We start from the raw sequence: 26,617 nt of genomic DNA, 5'->3' as shown, positions 1-26,617 counted from the left end.
TCAGGAAAAACTACGGTAGTTTTTTACATCCCACATAATACCCTCTTTTGTGGTACTTGTAGTATCAGAAATATGTAACACCTCCTTCATTGCCCTTAACGTGTGGCCCTAATAAGGAATACGTTTGTTTATTCACCGTCGACACTGGTCTGTGTCTGTGTCGACCGACTAAAGTAAACGGGCGTTTTAAAACCCCTGACGGTGTTTTTGAGACGTCTGGACCGGTACTAATTGTTTGTCGGCCGTCTCATGTCGTCAACCGACCTTGGCGCGTGTTGACATTATCACGTAATTCCCTAAATAAGCCATCCATTCCGGTGTCGACTCCCTAGAGAGTGACATCACCATTACAGGCAATTGCTCCGCCTCCTCACCAACATCGTCCTCATACATGTCGACACACACGTACCGACACACAGCACACACACAGGGAATGCTCTGATAGAGGACAGGACCTACTAGCCCTTTGGAGAGACAGAGGGAGAGTTTGCCAGCACACACCAAAAACGCTATAATTATATAGGGACAACCTTATATAAGTGTTTTCCCTTATAGCATCTTTTTTATATATTTCTAACGCCAAATTAGTGCCCCCCCTCTCTGTTTTAACCCCGTTTCTGTAGTGCAGTGCAGGGGAGAGCCTGGGAGCCTTCCCTCCAGCCTTTCTGTGAGGGAAAATGGCGCTGTGTGCTGAGGAGATAGGCCCCGCCCCTTTTTCGGCGGCCTCGTCTCCCGCTCTTAACGGATTCTGGCAGGGGTTAAATATCTCCATATAGCCCCCGGAGGCTATATGTGAGGTATTTTTAGCCAAAAATAGGTTTTCATTGCCTCCCAGGGCGCCCCCCTCCCAGCGCCCTGCACCCTCAGTGACTGCCGTGTGAAGTGTGCTGAGAGGAAATGGCGCACAGCTGCAGTGCTGTGCGCTACCTTAAGAAGACTGAGGAGTCTTCATGCCGCCGATTCTGGACCTTCTTCTTGTTTCAGCATCTGCAAGGGGGCCGGCGGCGAGGCTCCGGTGACCATCCAGGCTGTACCTGTGATCGTCCCTCTGGAGCTAATGTCCAGTAGCCAAAGAAGCCAATCCATCCTGCACGCAGGTGAGTTCACTTCTTCTCCCCTAAGTCCCTCGTTGCAGTGATCCTGTTGCCAGCAGGACTCACTGTAAAATAAAAAACCTAAGCTAAACTTTTCTAAGCAGCTCTTTAGGAGAGCCACCTAGATTGCACCCTTCTCGGCCGGGCACAAAAATCTAACTGAGGCTTGGAGGAGGGTCATAGGGGGAGGAGCCAGTGCACACCACCTGATCCTAAAGCTTTACTTTTTGTGCCCTGTCTCCTGCGGAGCCGCTATTCCCCATGGTCCTTTCAGGAACCCCAGCATCCACTAGGACGATAGAGAAAAGAATATTTCATTCATTCAGATCTAGGATGTTATTTTAGTGTTCCCTTTATTTTTTTGAGCAGTGTATATATACCCCATTCTCCACCCCACTAGTCCCTATCTGATCATACACCCACTCTCTCTCTCTCTCCACAACCCCCTCTCTCCATATGCAGTAAGTGTGAAACAGTATTATTTAAATTAGAAGCAGCAGGTTAGGAGGTTGTAACATCTCCCTGCAGTTTCACTTTCACCTGTGAGTTTGCAGCACACAAAAGGAGTCATCTGGTCCATTTGACGCCCTCTAGTGGCCGCCGGTGCACATAACAGAGGTGAGGAGCAGTGTTAGCCTATATATAGAGCAAAATCTTATATATGTTTAGCTGGTACTACAGCTGTAGAAGACGTTATTCTTAGATATGATTTTTCATCTTCTTCAAAAAAATTAGCGTGGGAACAAATCCATTCATTGCTGTCAGTGCAACCTTCACAAAACATTTGTGGTTCCGGGTGCTTTCATTAAACAGTTAACGGTTCCGTTGTTTCACTTAATATATAAGACAAAATTAAATATCAGGTGAAAGATAATTACCAATGTTTCACACATGATTTCTGATTGCAAAATCTGAGGTTTCCCGGTTGGTTTTGCCTTGTAAATGATTGCCGCTTTAAAGATATGGGCATTTTTGCCCCAAAGTCCCAGACCTCTGGCAACTAAGACCCCTTTACAATTACTCCCAGGCTTGAATCTCCTTCTAGGAGAAAATGTACCTACATGCATATTATATAACCAAGGTGTTTTACTATATATTTATTGACTTGGTGAAGTTTCTAATTGCCTGTTGATATATTTTATTAATTGATTTACATAAAATATCATGTCAGACAACAATGTATTCAAGATAGTGCTCTGGATTATGACTATAGGCCCAGATTTATCAAGCCTTGGAGAGTGATAAATTGCACTGTAATAAAGTTCCAACCAATCGTCTCCTAACTTTCATTTTTCAAACACAGCCTGTAACATGGCAATTAGAGTGGATTGGCTGGTACTTTATCACCGTGCAATTTATCACTCTCCAAGGATTGATACATCTAGGCCATAATATCTTACAAGTTGGATGATGTGTCTATAAATTCCAAATAAAATTGTAGCAGATCAACATACAAATGTTTACAATACCTATGCATGATGTCCAGCTTTTCACCATATAAAAAGCTACTTACCACATAACCGTAAATTTTCTCGTATTAACCACATTCCTACAAATATTTGCTTAAAAGGTGCCCTGCAGGGTTCTAAGGAAAGTCTTTGAAGCACACACACGTTTTTTGATCTTCGATGGTTCAAAAACACATAAGAACAATTAATCAAAATTCAGGAAATGACGGAAACTATCTTGACAGCATAAATGACATGTTTTATCAAGCTTCAATATTTGTTTTGCAGAATTCACATCTAAAATATAAACATTCTCGAAAGTTGTCAATAACTCACTTGGGCGGTAGATAAAAACATCTAAAAATAAAAACCAAGAAATTACTTCTACAGACTGTATATTTCCATTGAGAAAATTCAGATTTTTTTTTAGGATTCATACTGTAAAACAGCAGACAGCCAAGTTATAGGGCTAGAACTATTTTATTGTTTTATAAAGGAGTTGGACTACTGAAGTCAAAGCTTTGGGCCATATATCTGCAGCTACAAATAATGACTTGATTTTGTGAAAATTTGGACGCTGTAAGATGGGCAACTTACAAGTAGTAAATAGTATTAACATGGGAAGAGATCTAAATAATGAAAGAGAACTAAATAATGAAAGATTTCGGACAATTGTAATTTAAAGCAGTACTGCCAATTTAAACATTTCAAATAAATTACAGTGTTTGGCTTCTGAAAAAAAAAAAGCCAGCATTGTCTAGTGTGTAAGTGATAGGATGCTGCTGTTCGCTCCACACTCATTTCTGGAAAAGGCTGCCACCTGCTGGGCAAGATAGAGAATGAGAGTCTAAGGCCAAATTCTGTGTTCCAGCGACACCTCTCAGCAAACATCATGGGGGAAATGTAATAGGATGTGAGAATCAGAAAGTGAGAGATTTTGGTAAAATTCTTCAGGTTTTTTAAAGTGGCAATCGTGTACATGGCAAGAACAGGTTGATTTTGCCATGTAAACGATTGCCACTTTAAAAAAACAGGAGAATTTTACCAATCTCTCTCGCTTTCTGATTTTCACACCCTATTACATTTCCCCCCATATGTCCGAAAAAATAAAGCTGGCATTCAACCAAAGGGTTAGGATCAAGTACTCACTTTGTACAAAATATACAGTAGCTATGTATTAAAGGATGTAAATTATTACAGTTATAAAAAGCATGGCACTTTTCCACTGCTAAAATATATTACACTGCTCAAACAAATGGCCCCAGTTGTTCCGCACACATCCATTATTTCCCTTGTCTAGCAGTTCCCCTCACAGTTGGGCATATGTACTAAGCCTTGGGGAGTGAAAAAGTGCTAAACAAACAACTTCTAACTGCCATGTTAAGTGATGTGCTTGAAAAATGACAGGAGCTGGTTGGTTGGTACTTTATCTCCAACCACTTTATCCCTCTCCAAGTCCAAGTGGGGTCTATGTACTAAGCCTTGGGAGAGATATTTAATAAAGGGTGCGGGGATGCCGCGGGTCGGGGAGGGAGTCCTGAGCTACTGCGAGTGGGGGAGAGGCGAGTGCGGGGGTGCCACGAGTGAGGGATAGGCGGGGGTGCCGCGGGTATGAGATGGGGTCCGGAGCCACCGAAGGTGGGGGAGGGGCGAGTGTACCATGGATGGGGATGGGGGCCCGGAGGTGCTGCGAGTAGGGGAGGGGCGGGTAATGCTTCTCCGCCTGGAAGCAGCTAAGCTGCTTACCTTTGATGGTGCTCCCTGCAGGAACCAGGCACGCAGCTTCCCCCCCCCCCCGACGGCGAGTCCCTCTGCAGCCGAGTGGAGTCTAAGGAACACACAGCAGCCAAAGGGCAGGGCCTCCCATTGACTGTAACCTGTGTGGGAGGGCGTTTCTCGCCCAATCAGCTGTGGGCTGGGTGTGATAGACCTGCCGCTAACCCAATGAGAGCTCCTAGCCACGCCCAGCATTAGGAAATGAGTAACAGAGTCACAGATCTAGGCTAATATATAGGAGATAATTTATACACCTGTTTCAACTACCACTTACACACATTACATTATGCACATGTCGCCCTGCCAGTTCACTTGCACCACTGAATATTTAACCTGTATATCTGGTAGTCCTTTACACCTCTATGTACAACACAATGTTCTGTTTTTCCACCGAGAATCTAGTTTTCAGTCTGTACAAGAGAGTTATACAAGATGTCACACACAGACAGGGCATCATTTTAATTACATAGAAAATAAATACATTTCTGCGTTGGGATCAATATACAGGAATAATGGAGAAACAGCAGATTTTTTCTTCCTGGAATCTCTACTATAATACTTTTAAGCAACTACTGCAACACTGTATACACCATAACAAGTGTATAGTTTTCACTGTTAACCAAATGAACATTACAGCAAATTGTACCTGTTCTTTCAAATGAGCCTTGCTTATAGAGTCAATGTGTGGAAATCAAATACTGCCGCTGTACATCACAGGGACATTCAGCGCACATTGGGCCCAATTCAGACCAGATCGCTGCAATGGCAGCGTTTGCAGCCTGAAGCCCACTGTCCTGTGCGCACACGCAGTGGCCGCACTGCGTGTGTGCACAGTGAGATACTGATTGACAGACAGAGGCGATCGCAGGCGTGTCCGGACCATTGCTGGGGGCGCTTTGCGGCGGCTGCGTGACGTTGCACCCAACCGCTGCGACCCAAAACATGGCGGGTAGCTAGGCTGCATAGGCAGGGAGCTACTCGCCAGGTGCAAAAACATCGCCGCTGTGCAGTGCTTTCGCACCTCTGCGGGGGGGGGTTGGGCTTTACATGCAGGGCGGACTAGCCCTGTGCTGGGCGTCCCCCCTTCCTGTCAGAGATTGTGATGGTAGAATCACCCACATTGTCTTCTATTACGGTAGCAAATGCTTGCTGATGTTCCTGCACAACTCTATGGGATGCAAAGGAAAGTCAGTAAAGGTGGATGGGTGTGTGCTCAGCAACCATTACTGAGAACTAAATTCCCCCAATGTATCTAAAAGCACCCAAAAGTTAAGGTTCACATACATTAGGGGATGATCAGGGCAATCTATTCGGGAAAGGGGGGGGGGGGGGGTGTTAGGAAAATCTATGTTTCGCAGATTCCAATCAAAAGATGATTGCATAGGCAAATTTTTAACATTCTGTTTTTTCCCCAATTCCCAATCGGATCGCCGATCGGCATTGGGGAATTGGAGCTGTAGATGTATGGCCTGCATAAGAGGCACTACTGGAACTTCACATTAAATATTTTCAATGCTAATGGTGAACATAATAGAAATAATAATTAAAAAATAAATCAGATACCAACTCTGCAGAGCAGACACACAATTGCAGTGTAGATATTTCCAATTAATGACAGCTTACTCTTTCCAGCAGATTTGTACTATATAATGGTACAAGTACATAAATACTTCCTCTGGATTTTATCACATTTGCAGTACGTGGTGTTCCATCACAAAAACATGAGTACATTATAGTTATATCAAATGCCAGTTGTATTTTAGTATGAAAGCGCGCACACTCGATAAACTATGTGCAATAATACTGGAAGCCCTAAAGTTAATTATTAAAATAAAAAAGAATGAACGATATACTGTATTTGCGTTTTATAGGTTGGGTATATAAAGTGGTTCACGTACTCCAAACAACTTGGGCACTAGCTATATCGCAGTAATAATCAGTTCTAGTCACTTAGCAGATGAGGCTGGGGCACAGATCAGGAAACAGGATAGTCACAGTTGCATTTTGTCATGCTAAATGGATCACCTGGCCTGACAGTTTAATTCACATATTAACATTCCTCACATTGCAGCCCTGTACTTTGGTGACACAAGCATCAGGGGATGTGTAGGAGATAGCCATGGGCATGATTCCACATACAAAAGGTGAAAGCATACAGCTATTTACTAATGCCCAACGATGACAAATCTAAAACACAAACAGCATGGCAATAAGCAGCCAAGATCCTGATAATCACGTCCTATCCCCACACTTGCTCATTTTCTTCGCAGAATAAACAATCTTTGCACATAAACATTTTTAGACCCTATGACTGAAGACAAAGATCACTCATATCGGTCCTTCTATTAAAGCTCACCAGCCAGAACCATTAGCTGACCTAATATGAAAAGGTACGTTGTTAGATTTGTTCTATCCACTGGCAGGACACAGAAAGCTGTTCAAGTTTATAGGGAATGGAAATGAAAAATGTTTCAAACTAATCTGACATTCTTACGTTTCCCCCCATAAAATGAATCATTGTTACATTATTATAAATGTATTAAATAATTTTTTCAGCAATCAATAAATTAAGTCTGGAATGGGGATTATTCTGCATCTGAGGTGTCTTGCTAAAAGTACACAATCTTTATCATCTAGAATGTAGTCATATTGCAAACTGGCTCTTATAACTGTGGACAGGCCCAGTTTTTTAAGATTTGTCCCTGGAAATGTATTCATAGAAGTGTACCTTTTTTTTCAGAATTGGTCAAATGCAAAGTACAAATCAAGTTATCCTCTATATTTAATGCAAAATCAACATTTATTCCTATTCCCTGATTTTCACCCCCTGCTACACCGTTTGTCAGGCACAGTTTTTTCTTCTTCTATATAATAATTGATTTTGTTTCTTCTTTAATCGCCCCATGTACAGTATATCCTCCCAAACAAAACAAAAACAAAAAAACAAGATCATGTCTTATCTATTATATTTCTATTTGTATCTCATTGGGGTAACTGAACATGCTACAACACAGTTTCCATTTGCCACTTATGTTTGCACCAATTTGTCACTTTAATGTAACTAACCAAAATAATTGTAAAATGCAAATTAGCTCCGTTACTATTTCCTTATGCAAGTTGAAGAGCATCAATATCCACCCTGACAGAACCTAAAGACGCCTACTTAAGGCCCCCACCCACTAGTCCGTTTTGTGCACTTTTCATCAGATTTCGATGCATCTGACAGTAAAATCTGATGACAAGTATCACATCGGATAGCTCCTCCGATCCAATGTGGGGTCCCGTGTCAGAGATGTCTGAGCTATAGATCCTTGGTGCTGCACCAAGGATTTATCTGAATGTGAAGAAACCAGGAGCACATTGGAGTGTCAAACTCTGCACGCACATAGCTACCTCTGCACCCACATAGGTACCAATACATCCACCTATGTACTCCTACCCCAGTCTGCACCTAAATAGGTAACCCTGCACCTACATAGGTAACACTGACCGCATTCTGCACCCACCCATGCACCAACATTGGTACTCCTGCATCAACCCATGTACGTCTGCTCCCACACAAGTACCCTTGCACCCACTCTGCAAAAAATATTGAGGGCAAAATTACACTCGTAAAAGGAGTTACATGGTGTAAAGATGTTTTTCGGTCCTAATTGAATTCGGGATGTAGTTATGTGACCCATAGAGTGGGAATAGAACCCATGGCAAGCGCTGGTCACGCATACCACACCCATTGAAGTCGGCTCTTAATCTGTGCGGTGGCTGATGAAGCCTCCAAAAAAATGGTGCCATTTTCCTGGACACTGGTATGAAAATTAACATATTGTGACTTTCAATACCAAAGTAATTGCCCATACAGCTATAAAAATATATAAAAATAAGAATTTACTCACCGGTAATTCTATTTCTCGTAATCCGTAGTGGATGCTGGGAACTCCGTAAGGACCATGGGGAATAGCGGGCTCCGAAGGAGGCTGGGCACTCTAGAAAGATTTAGGACTACCTGGTGTGCACTGGCTCCTCCCACTATGACCCTCCTCCAAGCCTCAGTTAGGACACCGTGCCCGGACGAGCAGACATAATAAGGAAGGATTTAGAATCCCGGGTAAGACTCTTACCAGCCACACCAATCACACCGTACAACTCGTGATACTATATCCAGTTTGACAGTATGAAAAACAACTGAGCCTCTCAACAGATGGCTCAACAATAACCCTTTAGTTAACAATAACTATTTACAAGTATTGCAGACAATCCGCACTTGGGATGGGCGCCCAGCATCCACTACGGACTACGAGAATTAGCTCCGTTACTACGGACTACGAGAATTATCGGTGAGTAAATTCTTATTTTCTCTAACGTCCTAGTGGATGCTGGGAACTCCGTAAGGACCATGGGGATTATACCAAAGCTCCCAAACGGGCGGGAGAGTGCGGATGACTCTGTAGCACCGAATGAGAGAACTCCAGGTCCTCCTCAGCCAGGGTATCAAATTTGTAGAATTTTGCAAATGTGTTTGCCCCTGACCAAGTAGCTGCTCGGCAAAGTTGTAAAGCCGAGACGCCTCGGGCAGCCGCCCAAGATGAGCCCACCTTCCTTGTGGAATGGGCATTTACAGATTTTGGCTGTGGCATGCCTGCCACAGAATGTGCAAGCTGAATTGTACTACAAATCCAGCGAGCAATAGACTGCTTAGAAGCAGGAGCACCCAGCTTGTTGGGTGCATACAGGATAAACAGCGAGTCAGATTTTCTGACTCCAGCCGTCCTGGAAACATATATTTTCAGGGCCCTGACAACGTCTAGCAACTTGGAGTCCTCCAAATCCTTAGTAGCCGCAGGCACCACAATAGGCTGGTTCAGGTGAAACGCTGACACCACCTTAGGGAGAAACTGGGGACGAGTCCTTAATTCTGCCCTATCCATATGGAAAATCAGATAAGGGCTTTTACATGATAAAGCCGCCAATTCTGACACTCGCCTGGCTGAAGCCAAGGCCAATAACATGACCACTTTCCACGTGAGATATTTCAGATCCACGGTTTTTAGTGGCTCAAACCAATGTGATTTTAAGAAACTCAACATCACGTTGAGATCCCAAGGTGCCACAGGAGGCACAAATGGGGGCTGAATATGCAGCACTCCTTTCACAAATGTCTGAACTTCAGGTACTGAAGCTAGTTCTTTTTGAAAGAAAATCGACAGAGCCGAGATCTGTACTTTAATGGAGCCTAGTTTTAGGCCCATATTCACTCCTGCTTGCAGGAAATGCAGAAATCGACCTAGTTGAAATTCCTCTGTTGGGGCCTTTTTGGCCTCGCACCATGCAACATATTTCCGCCATATGCGGTGATAATGCTTTGCCGTAACATCTTTCCTGGCCTTAATAAGCGTAGGAATGACTTCTTCCGGAATACCCTTTTCCTTTAGGATCCGGTGTTCAACCGCCATGCCGTCAAACGCAGCCGCGGTAAGTCTTGGAACAGACAGGGCCCCTGTTGTAGCAGGTCCTGTCTGAGCGGTAGAGGCCACGGGTCCTCTGAGAGCATCTCTTGAAGTTCCGGGTACCACGCTCTTCTTGGCCAATCCGGAACCACGAGAATGGTGTTTACTCCTCGCTTTCTTATTATTCTCAATACCTTTGGTATGAGAGGCAGAGGAGGGAACACATAAACCGACTGGTACACCCACGGTGTCACTAGAGCGTCCACAGCTATCGCCTGAGGGTCCCTTGACCTGGCGCAATATCTTTTTAACTTTTTGTTGAGGCGGGACGCCATCATGTCCACCTGTGGTTTTTCCCAACGGTTTACCAGCATCTGGAAGACTTCTGGATGAAGTCCCCACTCTCCCGGGTGGAGGTCGTGTCTGCTGAGGAAGTCTGCTTCCCAGTTGTCCACTCCCGGAATGAACACTGCTGACAGTGCTAGTACATGATTCTCCGCCCATCGGAGAATTCTTGTGGCTTCCGCCATCGCCATCCTGCTTCTTGTGCCGCCCTGTCGATTTACATGGGCGACTGCCGTGATGTTGTCTGACTGGATCAGCACCGGCTGGTGTAGGAGCAGGGATTTTGCTTGACTTAGGGCATTGTAGATGGCCCTTAGTTCCAGAATATTTATGTGAAGGGAAGTCTCCTGACTCGACCATAGTCCTTGGAAGTTTCTTCCCTGTGTGACTGCCCCCCAGCCTCGAAGGCTGGCATCCGTGGTCACCAGGACCCAGTCCTGTATGCCGAACCTGCGGCCCTCTAGAAGATGGGCACTCTGCAGCCACCACAGTAGCGACACCCTGGTTCTTGGAGACAGGGTTATCAAGCGATGCATCTGAAGATGCGATCCGGACCACTGGTCCAACAGGTCCCACTGAAAGATTCTGGCATGGAACCTGCCGAAGGGAATTGCTTCGTAAGAAGCCACCATCTTTCCCAGGACCCGCGTGCAGCGATGCACTGATACCTGTTTTGGTTTCAGGAGGTCTCTGACTAGAGATGACAACTCCCTGGCTTTCTCCTCCGGGAGAAACACTTTTTTCTGGACTGTATCCAGAATCATACCCAGGAACAGTAGTCGTGTCGTCGGAACCAGCTGTGACTTTGGGATATTCAGAATCCAGCCGTGCTGGTGCAGCACCTCCTGAGATAGTGCTACTCCCACCAACAACTGTTCCTTGGACCTCGCTTTTATTAGGAGATCGTCCAAGTACGGGATAATTAAAACTCCCTTTTTTCGAAGGAGTATCATCATTTCCGCCATCACCTTGGTAAATACCCTCGGTGCCGTGGACAGTCCAAACGGCAGCGTCTGGAATTGGTAATGGCAATCCTGTACCACAAATCTGAGGTACTCCTGGTGAGGATGGTAAATGGGGACATGCAAGTAAGCATCCTTGATGTCCAGGGATACCATGTAATCCCCCTCGTCCAGGCTCGCAATAACCGCCCTGAGCGATTCCATCTTGAACTTGAATTTTTTTATGTATGTGTTCAAGGATTTCAAATTTAAAATGGGTCTCACCGAACCGTCCGGTTTCGGTACCACAAATAGTGTGGAATAGTAACCCCGGCCTTGTTGAAGTAGGGGTACCTTGATTATCACCTGCTGGGAATACAGCTTGTGAATTACCGCTAGCACCGCCTCCCTGTCTGAGGGAGCAATCGGCAAGGCAGATTTTAGGAACCGGTGGGGTGGAGACGCCTCGAATTCCAGTTTGTACCCCTGAGATACTATTTGAAGGATCCAGGGATCCACCTGTGAGCGAGCCCACTGATCGCTGAAATTCTTGAGGCGGCCCCCCACCGTACCTGGCTCCGCCTGTGGAGCCCCACCGTCATGCGGCGGACTTGGAAGAAGAAGCGGGGGAGGACTTTTGCTCCTGGGAACCTGCTGTTTGTTGCAGTCTTTTTCCCCTACCTCTGCCTCTGGACAGAAAGGACCCGCCTTTTCCACGCCTGTTTTTCTGGGTCCGAAAGGACTGAACCTGATAAAACGGCGCCTTCTTAGGCTGTGAGGGGACATGGGGTAAAAATGCTGACTTCCCAGACGTTGCTGTGGAAACTAGGTCCGAGAGACCATCCCCAAATAATTCCTCACCCTTATATGGTAACACTTCCATGTGCTTTTTTGAATCTGCATCTCCTGTCCACTGGCGAGTCTATAAGCCTCTCCTAGCAGAAATGGACAATGCACTTACTTTAGATGCCAATCGGCAGATTTCCCTTTGTGCATCTCTCATATATAAGACTGAGTCTTTTATATGGTCTATGGTTAACAGGATCGTGTCTCTGTCTAATGTGTCAATATTTTCTGACAGTTTATCTGACCACGTAGCGGCAGCACTGCACATCCAAGCTGACGCAATAGCTGGCCTAAGTATAATGCCTGTGTGTGTATATACAGACTTCAGGATCGCCTCCTGCTTTCTATCAGCAGGTTCCTTGAGGGCGGCCGTATCCGGAGACGGTAGTGCCACCTTTTTAGACAAACGTGTGAGCGCTTTATCCACTCTAGGGGGTGTTTCCCAACGTGACCTATCCTCTGGCGGGAAAGGGAACGCCATTAGTACCTTCTTAGGAATTACCAATTTTTTATCAGGGAAAGCCCACGCTTCTTTACACACTTCATTTAATTCATCTGATGGGGGAAAAACTACGGGTAGTTTTTTCTCTCCAAACATAATACCCTTTTTAGTGGTACCAGTAGTTATATCAGAAATGTTTAACACCTCTTTCATTGCCTCAATCATACAGTGAATGGCCTTAGTGGGCATCAGGTTTGACTCATCGTCGTCGACACTGGTGTCAGTATCGTGTCGACATCTGGGTCTGCTTGAGGTAGCGGGCGTTTTAGAGCCCCTGACGACCCATGCGACGCCTGGGCAGGCACGAGCTGAGAAGTCGGCTGTCCCACATTTGGCATGTTCTTATATAAGGAGTCTATACGTGCACTCATTACTTTCCATAAGCCCATCCACTCAGGTGTCTGCCCCGCAGGGGGTGACATCCCTTCTAAAGGCATCTGCTCCGCCTCCACATCATTATCCTCATCAAACATGTCGACACAGCCGTACCGACACACCGCACACACACAAGGAATGCTCCGAATGAGGACAGGACCCACAAAAGCCCTTTGGGGGGACAGAGTGAGAGTATGCCAGCACACACCAGAGCGCTATATAATGCAGGGACTAACTAAGTTATGTCCCCTATAGCTGCTTTTTATATTATATATGTATTGCGCCCAAATTTAGTGCCCCCCCTCTCTGTTTTTACCCTGTTCTGAAGTGTAGACTGCAGGGGAGAGCCAGGGAGCTTCCTTCCAGCGGATCTGTGAAGGAGAAATGGCGCCAGTGTGTCTGAGGGAGATAGCTCCGCCCCTTTTCCGCTGCCTATTCTCCCGCTTTTTTCTGGATTCTGGCAGGGGAATTTACCACATATATAGCCTCTAGGGCTATATATTGTGGTATTTTTGCCAGCCAAGGTGTTTTTATTACAGCTCAGGGCGCCCCCCCCCCAAGCGCCCTGCACCCTCAGTGACCGGAGTGTGAAGTGTGCATGAGGAGCAATGGCGCACAGCTGCAGTGCTGTGCGCTACCTTGGTGAAGACTGATGTCTTCTGCCGCCGATTTTCCGGACCTCTTCTTGCTTCTGGCTCTGTAAGGGGGACGGCGGCGCGGCTCCGGGACCGAACACCAAGGACTGGGCCTGCGGTCGATCCCTCTGGAGCTAATGGTGTCCAGTAGCCTAAGAAGCCCAATCCGGCTGCAAGCAGGCGAGTTCGCTTCTTCTCCCCTTAGTCCCTCGCTGCAGTGAGCCTGTTGCCAGCAGGTCTCACTGAAAATAAAAAACCTAAAATTATACTTTCTTTCTAAGGGCTCAGGAGAGCCCCTAGTGTGCATCCAACCTCGGCCGGGCACGAAATCTAACTGAGGCTTGGAGGAGGGTCATAGTGGGAGGAGCCAGTGCACACCAGGTAGTCCTAAATCTTTCTAGAGTGCCCAGCCTCCTTCGGAGCCCGCTATTCCCCATGGTCCTTACGGAGTTCCCAGCATCCACTAGGACGTTAGAGAAATTAGGTTATTAACGTTTTGTTGTATTGATCCATTAAATTACCAACATTTTATTATAGTGTGTGCGTTGACTGTTCAGCTTGAGAATAAAAAAGTTATTACAGTTTCTTATATAGCGCAGCATATTCCGTTGCGCTTTGCAATTGTTAAGATCTATCATCCAGACTCTTTTTTTTACATAATGTACAAATGCATAGTCCCCCCTCTATATTTACATACAGTAGCATGTTTCAACTATGTTGTCACATTACCTGTACACGGTAAGCCAGTAACGGGCAAAATACGTTCCTCAAAGCATTCACTTGCAGCCCCCAGTCCCTTACTGCATTACTGTCAGATTTGCTTGTTACATCTTGTAATACTTGTTTGAAATGGCAGTAATGTGTTATTGATGATAGGTCTCTTTCTCTTTGAATAAATTCAATGTTTTAACTTATTTCTAAAACTAAGCGCAGAATGTGGCTCTTTTGAAGGTTAGATAGCCTCCTGGACAGACTCTGTAGGGTATCAGCTTGCCTAGAAGTACTGTAATCCTTGCATATTTTATTACTGATATAAAAGTACAATAGAATATGCTGGCGCTAATATAATAAATAATAATGATATGCACCTAGATCAATATATTTTGGAGGCAACCTGCTTCTCTGATGACTGAACTCTTCCACACAAAAGCTGAGAAAACCCTGCTAGTTCCCTTCCATTACCATGCCAGGCTTAGTGTTTGGGAAAAATAAGCTGAAGCCTGTTTGCTTACTCCTTATACCGCTAGTTATCCCCTTGTCCTTGGACATGGTCTTTTTGATGTAGTTTGAATTTGTAGTTGTAATGTCCACATTAAATTGTAAATTTGCAGGTACATTATCAAGCTCTTAAATGTAAGAAGAAAAAACAGCAACTTTCACATTCTACAGTATGTTTCTTGTAGGAGAATTGGGGAAATTATGTAATTTATAAAGTAATTGTTAAATAATTGACAAGATAATGGCATTTTTAATGAATGTATTCTTGTTTGAGATCAGCTTAAACTTTGCAATTTGCTGTAGGTTAATTATTATAAGAGAGGGTGAGAGCAGGAGTACGAGAGAGAGAGAGAGAGAGAGAGAGAGAGAGAGAGAGAGAGAGAGAGAAAGAAAGTGAGATTTCTTACCGGAATCATCTGTATCCTGATCATCTCCTGGACCTACTACTATTCCCATATCCATACACTTCTTACTGTGAGCCTTGGATTTCATATGTTTTGTCAAGTTGCCTAAAACACAAAAATCATACTTTAAAAATATGCTTAATCAGTTATCGCGCTAAGCCCCCAAAAAAAGTGGGTCCCAGGGACCCCTCACTTTTAAAAATTGGGGTCCTGCCTGTCCTTTTTTGGGTTCCATCGGAATAATGGTTCTTATTAATGATTCAAATATAAAACACAGACTTGATTTTGACGCTACAAAAGTGCAGCAAGGGGGAGGAGGGGGAGTCACAGTGCTGCTGGGCTGTGTAGCATACAGGACACTCTGCAACAGGGCTTTAACTAGACATTTTGGTGCCCTTTCGCAGAAACTGAATTGGTTCTACCCCTCTTATAATGCGAAGAACGGAATGGACAGTGCGCGGCGAAAATTTAGGTTCATGTTTTCGTGGAGAAGGGGCATGGCCACACCCTAGTAGTGCCGCTTGTACACATTGCACCAGGTAGGACCTCCTATACATGTTATACACACTGCGCCAGGTAGAGCACGTTGCAAACATTGCACCAGGTAGAGCACGTTACAAACATTGCACCAGGTAGAGCACATTATACACAATGCACCAGGTAGAGCACATAATACACAATGCACCAGGTAGAGCACATTATACACAATGCACCAGGTAGAGCACGTTACAAACATTGCACCAGGTAGAGCACATTATACACAATGCACCAGGTAGAGCACATAATACACATTGCATCAGGTAGAGCACATTATACACAATGCACCAGGTAGAGCACGTTACAAACATTGCACCAGGTAGAGCACATTATACACATTGCACCAGGTAGAGCACATTATACACATTGCACCAGGTAGAGCACGTTACACACATTGCGCCAGATAGAGCAAGTTACGCACATTGCGCCACGTAGAGCACGTTACACCCACTGCGCCAGGTAGAGCACGTTACACCCACTGCGCCAGGTAGAGCACGTTACACCCACTGCGCCAGGTAGAGCACGTTACACCCACTGCGCCAGGTAGAGCTCGTTACACCCACTGCGCCAGGTAGAGCACGTTACACCCACTGCGCCAGGTAGAGCACACGTTACACCCACTGCGACAGGTAGAGCACTTATACAAAATAATCCATCTTTCAGAAGATAGGAGGTAGTAATGTACATTGATAATATGCTAATGCCATCATTCAATACAGTAGGACTAAAATAACATAAAAAAAACCACTTAGATTTCTAGGTGACCAGTACTATTTTACATCAGTGATAGTTACAGTAAAGACACTGCAACAGCAAGGTTTGCAGGAACACAGTGTAATGTGTGACAAATGAAATCCCTATACAACACGTATTCTGCTCCCCCAGAACAACTCACAAACTTTGGAGGAAGGCACTGAGAGAGGGAACCTGTTGGCAGGCAGAGGCTCGGCCGTCCCTGCATTACAAGACATCGGCCTCCGGATTTTAGCCCGGGCACAATAGCGCATCCTCAATCTGTCACCTGTAGTGCAGGACCGGGTCTCGCAGAGGAGCGGGTGCACTGTGCAGAACGGGAGAGACCTGAGACTACCCTGCTGTGCCGCCTCCCGCTGGCCGGTGCTGACCCCGGCGCTTAGTAGCAGACCTTTCTTCTTTCCACCTCCCTGATTGTCCGCAACGGAGCACTGGGCGGTTGCCGCTCAGACTCGGACCCGCTGATGCTCAGGCCTGGCTGCAACGGGAGTAGCGCTGATAGCCGCCACTGCCCGTTAATCGGCAATACATGGAAGCGGACACGGTGCAGACAGAAGGGGGTGGGGCCGGTGAGGCTAAGTGGGAGGCGCCGGCAGGAGAGGGGGCGGGGTGCGCACAGAGCAGACGGTGAGAGGAGGCGGGGCGGGAGTGAACATACTCTCGATGATCTCCTCCCCTTCCAAGTTCCTCCCTCTGCTCTGGAGACAAAAAATGACAGACAGTGCAGATAGTCAGAGCGCGTCCTCAGGGACCCTGCGTTTTTTTATTTATGAGTCCCCACCAGCAATAATGGGGTAAAATGCGCGCCACAGCGCGTTTTTGCGATCACTGCTTAATGGACAGAGGAGCCTATTTACTAAGCCTTAGATGGAGATAAAGTGGACGGAGATAAAGTATCAGCCAATCAGCTCCTAACTATGATTTCACAGCCTGGCTTTGAAAAATGGTAGAAGCTGGTTGGCTGGTACTTTATCTCCAACCCCTCTATCGCTATCCAAGGCTTAGTAAATAGACCCCAGGATGTTTTACCAGAGATTTATATGCATCAGTGCAACACACAATTTACGTGTAGAGCAGATAATACAGTGGTCGAGGTTGGGTACATTTATATACTATGCTCACTCCAATGTTTAAATGAAGGTAATCTTACATACAGTAGTAAGCTGGAACAATATGGCTGTGCCCTCCCACACATGCAATGAATACAACTGGACTGTGACCTTTCAACTTCTTTAAAATAACATCACTGTGAAAAATGAAATCTCAAATCTGCAATGCCATGCAAATTCCTGGTGGGTTTCGTCTGTATTATTAGTGCGTACATATTCTGCAGCAGTTTATAGAGAATACTTGGCCACTCTTATCTTTCCGTGCCCCAGTAGAGCTTACAGATTTTATATATATATATATATATATATATATATAATATAATATATGGAATATATTTATATTCCCTACCACAAATGCACACACAGGTTATTTATTTATTTATTTTGGCCAGAATCCAATTAACCTGACAGTATGTTTTTAGATTGTGGGAGGAAATCGTAGTACCCAGTAACCAGTATAAATGTGGAGAATATACAGTTACGGCCTTGGTGTGAATTGAAGGCCTCAGTGCTGTAAGGTAGTAATGCCAACCATTACACCAACCATGTTGCCCAAGGAAGGCAAAAGGGAAATAAGTTTCTTCTGTACTTCACAGAATACCTTCCTTTATCCAACTCCTCTGCAAATACAGCCAATTTGCTAACACAAAAGGTAAATGCTTCGGTGCGCACGCTCACACCCTGCGTTTTAAGTTTAGTTTTTCGGTCTTCTGTTCTAATGTTGAAACAAAATATCTATATTGTATAGTGGAATATTTTATACATATAGCTTCTCTCTCTCAGCCATCAACAGCTTGTCAAAGTTTTTCCTGTGCTGCAAAAAAACGATAATCACTAGCAAGCTCAAAATACTACAACTGTCTAGAAGGGCGGGGATGGATTTAAGCAATAAGTAAAACTAAGCAGTTGAAAAAAACTTCACCATCTATTTTGGTAGCAATGATTAAAGAACACTTCCCTCTATTAAAGAGGGGGTGGGGTGGAAATAAGACGTGTATGCCTTTAACTTAGCTAGATGAACAGTGAATTAAAGTGGATTGCATACCTTTAGTTTTGAAGGAGAAGTTACAGTAGTTACAGTGGTACGGTCTAACATCTGTGTGTGTACGAATATGTTTCTTTAACATGCTGGGTTTCTTACATCTTATCCCACACTCCTCACAAATATATTTTCCTCTTCCTCTGCCACGAACATACACATACTCTTCATTTGACTTGTACCTAGTAACAAATAACATTCTTAAAATTCTTATTAACGCTTTGTAAAGAGAAGCAAAAACCCGGATTATTATTGTCATTGAAATGGACGTCGTACGGTACATCTTGTGAACTTGCCAAGATGTTTCAATGAATTACAACATTATATCAACTGAACAGCGAGTCCTGGACCACAGATACCTTCTGCCAACTCAACACATTGTATCTAAGGCATGGAGACTCAAATAGGAACGGCATATACAAAATGTGTACTGTATATTCACGACCAGCAGCAAACACTTAACCCAGAGGTACCCAAATGCGGTCCTCAAAGCAACATAATGGTACATGTTTTAAGTATATCCATGCTAGGCCACAGGTGACTTAATTAGTACCTCAGTCAATTTGACATAATCATCTTTGCTGAGCCATGGATATACTTAAAACCTGGACCATAAGTGTGCCTTGAGGACTGTATTTGGGAAGCTCTGACCTAACCTATACTACTGTAGGTGTAAAAAATAAAACTCAAACGAACAATACATTTCACTATCCATAATATTTATCTGCATAGCCATGGTGCAGTGGTTCATACACTTATAGCAGTATCTCCTGAAGTCTATATCTTTATAAATCCCTCCATAGTTGTTACAGAGCACTATTGAAAAGATTCACGTACAATGAATACATATACTTTTGTGACAAAAGGAAAAATCCCATGTGTTAATCTGCATCATTTGAAGTCAGAAAAAAATAATCATGAGACCTACTGTACAGTAAGTGTGCATTTTAGTGGCTTTCACTTTTTTGTGAACTTACTAAACCATAAGTACTTTTCCCTTTAATACTTTTATCCAAACTCTGTCACTTATTGTTGACGAGTCTAACAGTCTGGCGCCTAGTATGCAAAGTAAAATGATGAATGGAAAAAGTACTTACCCTCCATCAAATATCTTTACTCTTCTTGGCTCACGATTTTGAAAAGTTTCCTTATCTTGATCAGTACTTGCCTCCAAACTCTTTTGGCAATCCAGCTGAGATGAGTGAGATGACTAACATTGTAAAAGAATAAAAAAAGTAAAATCCAAAACGTTATGTTTATTGCAGCAAAGAATAAATCTCTCGATTTTAAATACAATACAGCTATTGCTACTTACAATGCATATGACAGTTCTGAATATAGTTCTTGCACTGCAGTGATCCTTTAGAGGACTAACATGTCAACTCTACATATATCAATACTATCACAGCAATCATATCTAGCTTTATAAACGTAAAAAAAAAAAACACACATAATAATTAAACAAATATGTACTTGAGAATAAAGGATAACAAGTTCTTAATGAACATCTCTAATACGCCTGTTGGTGGTGCTGTTTGTTACAGAAAGCAAATGAAGTGTGGTAAACATGTGAGTGACTACTTTATCTCTTGTTTTATGCCATGGCTGTTCTTGTGAAAGATACTGAAAATTGTTTAAATAGCTTCAATGAGGCACCTTTTATGGGACTGCTCAGAGGTGGCTTATTTCTGGGGACAGAAATGTAGACGTATCTGTCATACTTTTTTCCACCTTACCCCCCCCCCCCACCCGCTCCTTACATCCTAAAACCCTTTATTTTGGAGGAGAGATATCTATAAATAAATATGTATTTGGCCTGGACACTCTGGCTCAAGTTATTATAGCCAGGTCTTGGATGGCAAATGCAGCCCTTGACATGAATTAGTGGAAAATGCTGGTAACTACCACCATCTAGCATGAGACATTTATGTACACTAGACGCAAGATATTACCCAGGTTACACGCAAGATTTGGTGAAACCTGGACATAACCCAAGATATGGGAGCCCTGGTATACGTCTCTGTATGTTATATTGCCTATCGAGGGGGTTGCTATTAGTGCTGGGAGGCCCCAGGTATCACCATTCCTTATTTTTGCTTGCTCATTTGTCCTTTCTGTTTTGTTTGTTCTTTGTATAGATCGCAATTGGGCTTCGGTATATGATATGTAAATATATTGCTTGATGGGATAATGGCGCACTTCATAGTATTTTGTTTCTTTAGCGGTTTGTATTGTTTTGCTTTACTTTTTTTGTGTGAAAACAATAAAGATACACTTGATAAAAAAAAAAAAAAAATTAGTGCCAATGGAAAACCTTAATATATTATCAGCCTGTGGTATTGGTCCATTTAAGGCAGGCATGTCCAAACTGCAGCCCTCCAGCTGTTGAGAAACTACACATCCCAGCATGCCCTGATAGCAAAACTGTGTCAAGGCATGCTGGGATATGTAGTTTCACAACAGCTGGAGGGCAGCAAAGGCTGCCTGTGGCTGTACACTATATGAAGGTATCTGTCAGGTGAGAGTCAGTGGAACCTACTTGGCCGATCTGATTGTTTTATGCAGCCAGACAGCATCCTTTGTCTGCTACTCAGGCACAGCGTGCGGCTGCAACAGCACACTGATTGAAGGATGGCGCTGGTTATCCACTAATCAGATGCTATAAGTATAAGGGGCCTGGCTATAAATCACCTCAGAGTTTCTAATCAAGGTACAGTATATAACTCATAAAAGGACAAAAATTCACTTAACTTTTCTGTCATGATCAGCTCCCCGGCATGCCAGTTAGTCAATACGCCAACAACTCACAATGATAGGGCACATGGCCACAGCATCTAACAGAGCCACACATGATGTCATGACATGATTGAGCAGGGACATTGTGAATGTTCAGTCTATTAACCAAAGTTTTCCTTATACAGCTCTGCTCTCCAATATATGAGCCGACTGACAGTAATGAGAAGGATCAGAGCTGTGCAGAGGCATGGACAGGGAGACTAATTGTTCATTAAAAGCTTTGAGCCAATCAGTGGCATGTCTATGTGTGCAGGGGATTACTGATTGGTCAGGATGTGTGAACACTCATATAGAGATCATGTAGTCGTCTTTTGCTGGGGTTATGATTGCATGTCCTTACACTTTCTCTCAAAGCCTTCTCTCATTCTTTGACAACTTCCCTCTGCTGCTTTGCTTTGTTAAAACAACATTGGTACAAAGCCATCGACGGCAAACCACTGAACATCAATCCCTGGCAATTGATATATGCCAATCAGTGATGGTTAACCATCAGCCTTAATAAGAATATTTATGCTGAAATCTTGGTCTTACAATGATGTAAAGAGACATGAGGCCTCATGCACAGTTAATAATTAGGTAAGTACATATACTTTAACACTGATAACCACCAAATAATAATGTAAGCTGGATGTGTAAAAACATCATCAACAGAATTAGGTTACTGCATTCTGGCACTGCCGCCAAAGCTTAGAAGACTTAACAAACACTTTATAAAAATACAGTGAAATTCTGTAGACGTCCTCCAATAAGAATATATTAGTTCATTATGGTGCAGGTACGTTTTGATAAGTATTAACATGCTTCAAATGCTCCATCAAAGCAAGGTAAAAGTACTGGTCTGTAAAGAATTTTGAACTAGTGTTGCTTTACAATGCCAATGTCTACAAGTGGATAACAATCAGAATGGCGACATGGATGGGAGATCGACATTGAACATGTCGATATCTACAATGTTGACACACGATTTTAGGGTTAGTGTTCAGCTGCGATCAGGGAACAGCCATTTAGGAAAGTGCACGGGCAACATTATATCAATGTTCACATTCGACGCGTTGACCTTTCATCCATGTGAACTTGGGTTATATAATGATTCAACCATACAGATGACAATGACATATTAGGTAAAAAGAAAAAAATAGACAAAAAAGGCCAACAATGAAATGTGTAAGCAAAAGTATCATACAGGTTCAGTATTCCTTTATCCAAAATGATTGGGACCAGAGGTATTTTGGATATGGGATTTTTCCGTATTTTGGAATAATTGCATACCATAATGAGATATCATGGTGATGGGACCTAAATCTAAGCACAGAATGCATTTATGTTACATATACACCTTATACACACAGCCTGAAGGTCATTTTAGCCAATATTTTTAATAACTTTGTGCATTAAACAAAGTGTGTGTACATTCACACAAATCATTTATGTTTCATATACACCTAATACACACAGCCTGAAGGTCATTTAATACAATATTTTTAATAACTTTGTGTTTTAAACAAAGTTTGTGTACATTGAGCCATCAGAAAACAAAGGTTTCACTATCTCACTCCCACTCAAAAATTTCTGCATTTCGGAATATTTGGATATGGGATTCTCAACCTGTACCAGGAAATAAAATGTAGATGTGCATTTAAAGACAATCGAAGCTCTAAGAGACCAAAAACATTGAAAGATAGAACAGTTTAAAAGAATATGCTCCATAACGTGTACAGTGAATTAAAACTATCATCAAACCATGGCAGGCAGACTGTTACTGCAGCAATCCTAAATATAGCTATGTTACTTGTTTTAAAGTATTGATATAACACAAATATACTACTAAGCTATGTTTTGTAACTCCACATCTCATATCCTTTTTAAGTAATCGCAACACTGAAATATATAATATTAATATATCCAAATTATGTCCTTAAATAGAAAAAAAAAAAAAAACAGGAGAGAATTTGGGAAACAGCTTCTTGTCCACACACTTGTTTCAGCTTTTTTTTGCTGTTAGTTAGAGAGCAGCTTTTCTATTTGATGTTAAATTCACCTGCTAACTAATATATGGTGACAATGCGTGTGACTGCATAGTGGTAGCAGGTGGTTCCATGCACCATGAAATGTTTGCCCTATCCCCACCGTTTTACAGACGTGAAAGAAATGAAAAAGAGACTTATGGTAGACTTACCATTCTTAAATCTCTTTCTGCCAGGTACACTGGTTCCAAAGGGAAATATTGGGGTGTAGAGATGTATCTTGATCCAGACACCAACAGGCTAAAGCTTTAGACTGTCACAGGATGCATTGAGGCCTCCTCTATAACCCTGCCACCAGGCACTGTGAGCTCAGTTTCGTTAACCAGTCCAATGTAGGAGCAGGTAAAAGAGAAGGTAGATGTTAGTCACATAGAACCACATTCTCATGACAGGAGAAGGGACTAGCGGCTAATGCCATACAAACCCATAGAAGCTAAGTGCGTCAGGGTAGACGCCCTGTGGAACCAATGTACCTCGCAGAAAGAGATTTAACAATGGTAAGTCTACCATAAATCTCCATTTCTGCAGCGGGGTACATTGGTTTCCACAGGGAAACATCGGGGATGTCCTAAAGCAGTTCAACAAGGGAGGGGACGCGCCGTAGAGGGTATGAGAACCCGGCGTCCAAAGGAAGCATCCTGGAGGCTTAAGTATCGAAGACATAAAACCTAATGAACGTGTTCACTGAGGACCACGTAGCCGCCTTGCACAATTGTTCAGCAGACGCACCTCGGCGGGCCGCCCAAGAAGGTCCAACAGACCGAGTAGAATGGGCTTTAATAGCAGCAGGAGCTGGGAGTCCAGCCTGTGCATAGGCTTGTGCAATCACCATTCTAATCCATCTGGCCACGGTTTGTTTATTTGCAGGCCAGCCACGTTTGTGAAAAACAAAAATAAGGTTTTAAACCTATCGGTAAATCTTTCTCTCGTAGTCCGTAGAGGATGCTGGGGACTCCGTAAGGACCATGGGGATAGACGGGCTCCGCAGGAGACATGGGCACTTTAAGAAAGACTTTGACTCTGGGTGTGCACTGGCTCCTCCCTCTATGCCCCTCCTCCAGACCTCAGTTAGAGAAACTGTGCCCAGAGGAGACGGACAGTACGAGGAAAGGATTTTAGTTAATCCAAGGACAAGATTCACACCAGCCACACCAATCACACCGTATAACTTGTGATATACTATCTAGTTAACAGTATGAAAAAACAACATATCATCGGTCCAAAACCGATGAAACTATAACATAACCCTTATGTAAGCAATAACTATATACTAGTCTTGCAGAAGTAGTCCGCACTTGGGACGGGCGCCCAGCATCCTCTACGGACTACGAGAAAAAGATTTACCGGTAGGTTTAAAATCTTATTTTCTCTAACGTCCTAGAGGATGCTGGGGACTCCGTAAGGACCATGGGGATTATACCAAAGCTCCCAAACGGGCGGGAGAGTGCGGATGACTCTGCAGCACCGATTGAGCAAACAGGAGGTCCTCCTCAGCCAGGGTATCAAACTTATAGAACTTTGCAAAGGTGTTTGACCCCGACCAAGTAGCAGCTCGGCACAGCTGTAGTGCCGAGACCCCTCGGGCAGCCGCCCAAGACGAGCCCACCTTCCTAGTGGAATGGGCCTTAGCCGATTTTGGTAACGGCAATCCTGCTGTAGAATGCGCCTGCTGAATCGTGTTACAGATCCAGCGAGCAATAGTCTGCTTTGAAGCAGGGCCGCCAACCTTGTTGGCTGCATACAGGACAAACAGTGCTTCTGTTTTTCTGATCCTAGCTGTTCTGGCCACGTAAATTTTCAAAGCCCTGACCACATCCAGGGACTCGGAATCCTCCAAGTCACGTGTAGCCACAGGCACGACAATAGGTTGGTTCATATGAAAGGATGAGACCACCTTAGGTAGGAATTGAGGACGGGTCCGCAATTCCGCTCTATCCATATGGAAAACCAGATAGGGGCTTTTATGTGATAAAGCCGCCAATTCCGAAACTCGCCTAGCCGAAGCCAAGGCTAACAACATGACCACCTTCCAAGTGAGATATTTCAACTCCACTGTTTTAAGTGGCTCAAACCAATGTGACTTAAGGAAACTTAACACCACGTTAAGGTCCCAAGGCGCCACCGGAGGTACAAAAGGAGGCTGAATATGCAGTACTCCCTTCACAAAAGTCTGTACTTTAGGTTAGAGGCCAATTCCTTTTGAAAGAAAATGGATAAGGCTGAAATCTGAACTTTAATGGAGCCTAACTTTAGGCCCAAATTCACTCCAGTTTGTAGGAAGTGAAGAAAACGGCCTAGATGGAATTCTTTCGTAGGAGCATTCCTGGCCTCACACCACATATTTACGCCATATTCGGTGATAATGTTTAGATGTCACGTCCTTCCTAGCCTTTATTAACGTAGGAATAACCTCATCCGGAATACCTTTTTCCGCTAGGATCCGGCGTTCAACCGCCATGCCGTCAAACGTAGCAGCGGTAAGTCTTGGAACAGACAGGGACCTTGTTGTAACAGGTCCTGCCTTAGAGGAAGAGGCCACGGATCTTCTGTGAGCATTTCCTGCAGATCCGGATACCAGGTCCTTCGTGGCCAATCCGGAACAATGAGTATTGTTCTCACTCCTCTTTTTCTTATTATCCTCAACACCTTGGGTATGAGAGGAAGAGGAGGAAACACATAGACCGACTGGAACACCCACGGTGTCACTACGGCGTCCACAGCTACCGCCTGAGGGTTTCCTGACCTGGCGCAATACCTTTGTAGCTTTTTGTTGAGACGGGACGCCATCATGTCTATTTGGGGCAGTCCCCACCGACTTGCAATCTGCGCGAAGACTTCTTGATGAAGTCCCCACTCTCCCAGATGCAGGTCGTGTCTGCTGAGGAAGTCTGCTTCCCAGTTGTCCACTCCTGGAATGAACACTGCTGACAAAGTGCTTACATGATTCTCCGCCCAGCGAAGAATTCTGGTGGCTTCCGCCATTGCCACCCTGCTCCTTGTGCCGCCTTGGCGGTTTACATGAGCTACTGCGGTGACGTTGTCTGACTGGATCAGAACTGGTCGATCGCGAAGTAAGATCTCCGCTTGACGTAGGGCGTTGTATATGGCCCTTAGTTCCAGGATGTTGATGTGAAGACAAGTCTCTCCAACCTCGGAGGCTCGCGTCCGTGGTCACCAGTATCCAGTCCTGAATGCCGAACCTGCGGCCCTCTAGATGGTGAGCACTTTTCAGCCACCACAGGAGAGATACTCTGGCCCTGGGGGACAGGGTGATCCGCTGATGCATTTGCAGATGTGACCCGGACCATTTGTCCAATAGGTCCCATTGGAA

At 44.2% G+C, this 26,617-nt stretch overlaps 1 protein-coding gene across 9 annotated transcripts in view; it reads right to left on the bottom strand.

Annotated features, from left to right (window-relative positions):
* HIVEP1 (HIVEP zinc finger 1) overlaps nucleotides 1–26,617 on the bottom strand; it is a 578,844-nt gene that overhangs the window by 36,285 nt on the left and 515,942 nt on the right. For all 9 annotated transcript variants that reach the window (XM_063923170.1, XM_063923175.1, XM_063923174.1 and 6 more), the window contains 3 exons: nucleotides 19,564–19,676; nucleotides 18,473–18,648; nucleotides 15,032–15,133 (listed from right to left, as the gene is read on the bottom strand). In XM_063923170.1, coding sequence (XP_063779240.1) covers nucleotides 15,032–15,133; nucleotides 18,473–18,648; nucleotides 19,564–19,676 — 391 coding nt within the window. The remainder of the gene's footprint in view (nucleotides 1–15,031; nucleotides 15,134–18,472; nucleotides 18,649–19,563; nucleotides 19,677–26,617) is intronic.

Source organism: Pseudophryne corroboree, chromosome 5, assembly GCF_028390025.1.
Source record: "Pseudophryne corroboree isolate aPseCor3 chromosome 5, aPseCor3.hap2, whole genome shotgun sequence".
NCBI lineage: Eukaryota > Metazoa > Chordata > Amphibia > Anura > Myobatrachidae > Pseudophryne > Pseudophryne corroboree.
This window is presented reverse-complemented; position numbering and strand designations above follow the sequence as displayed.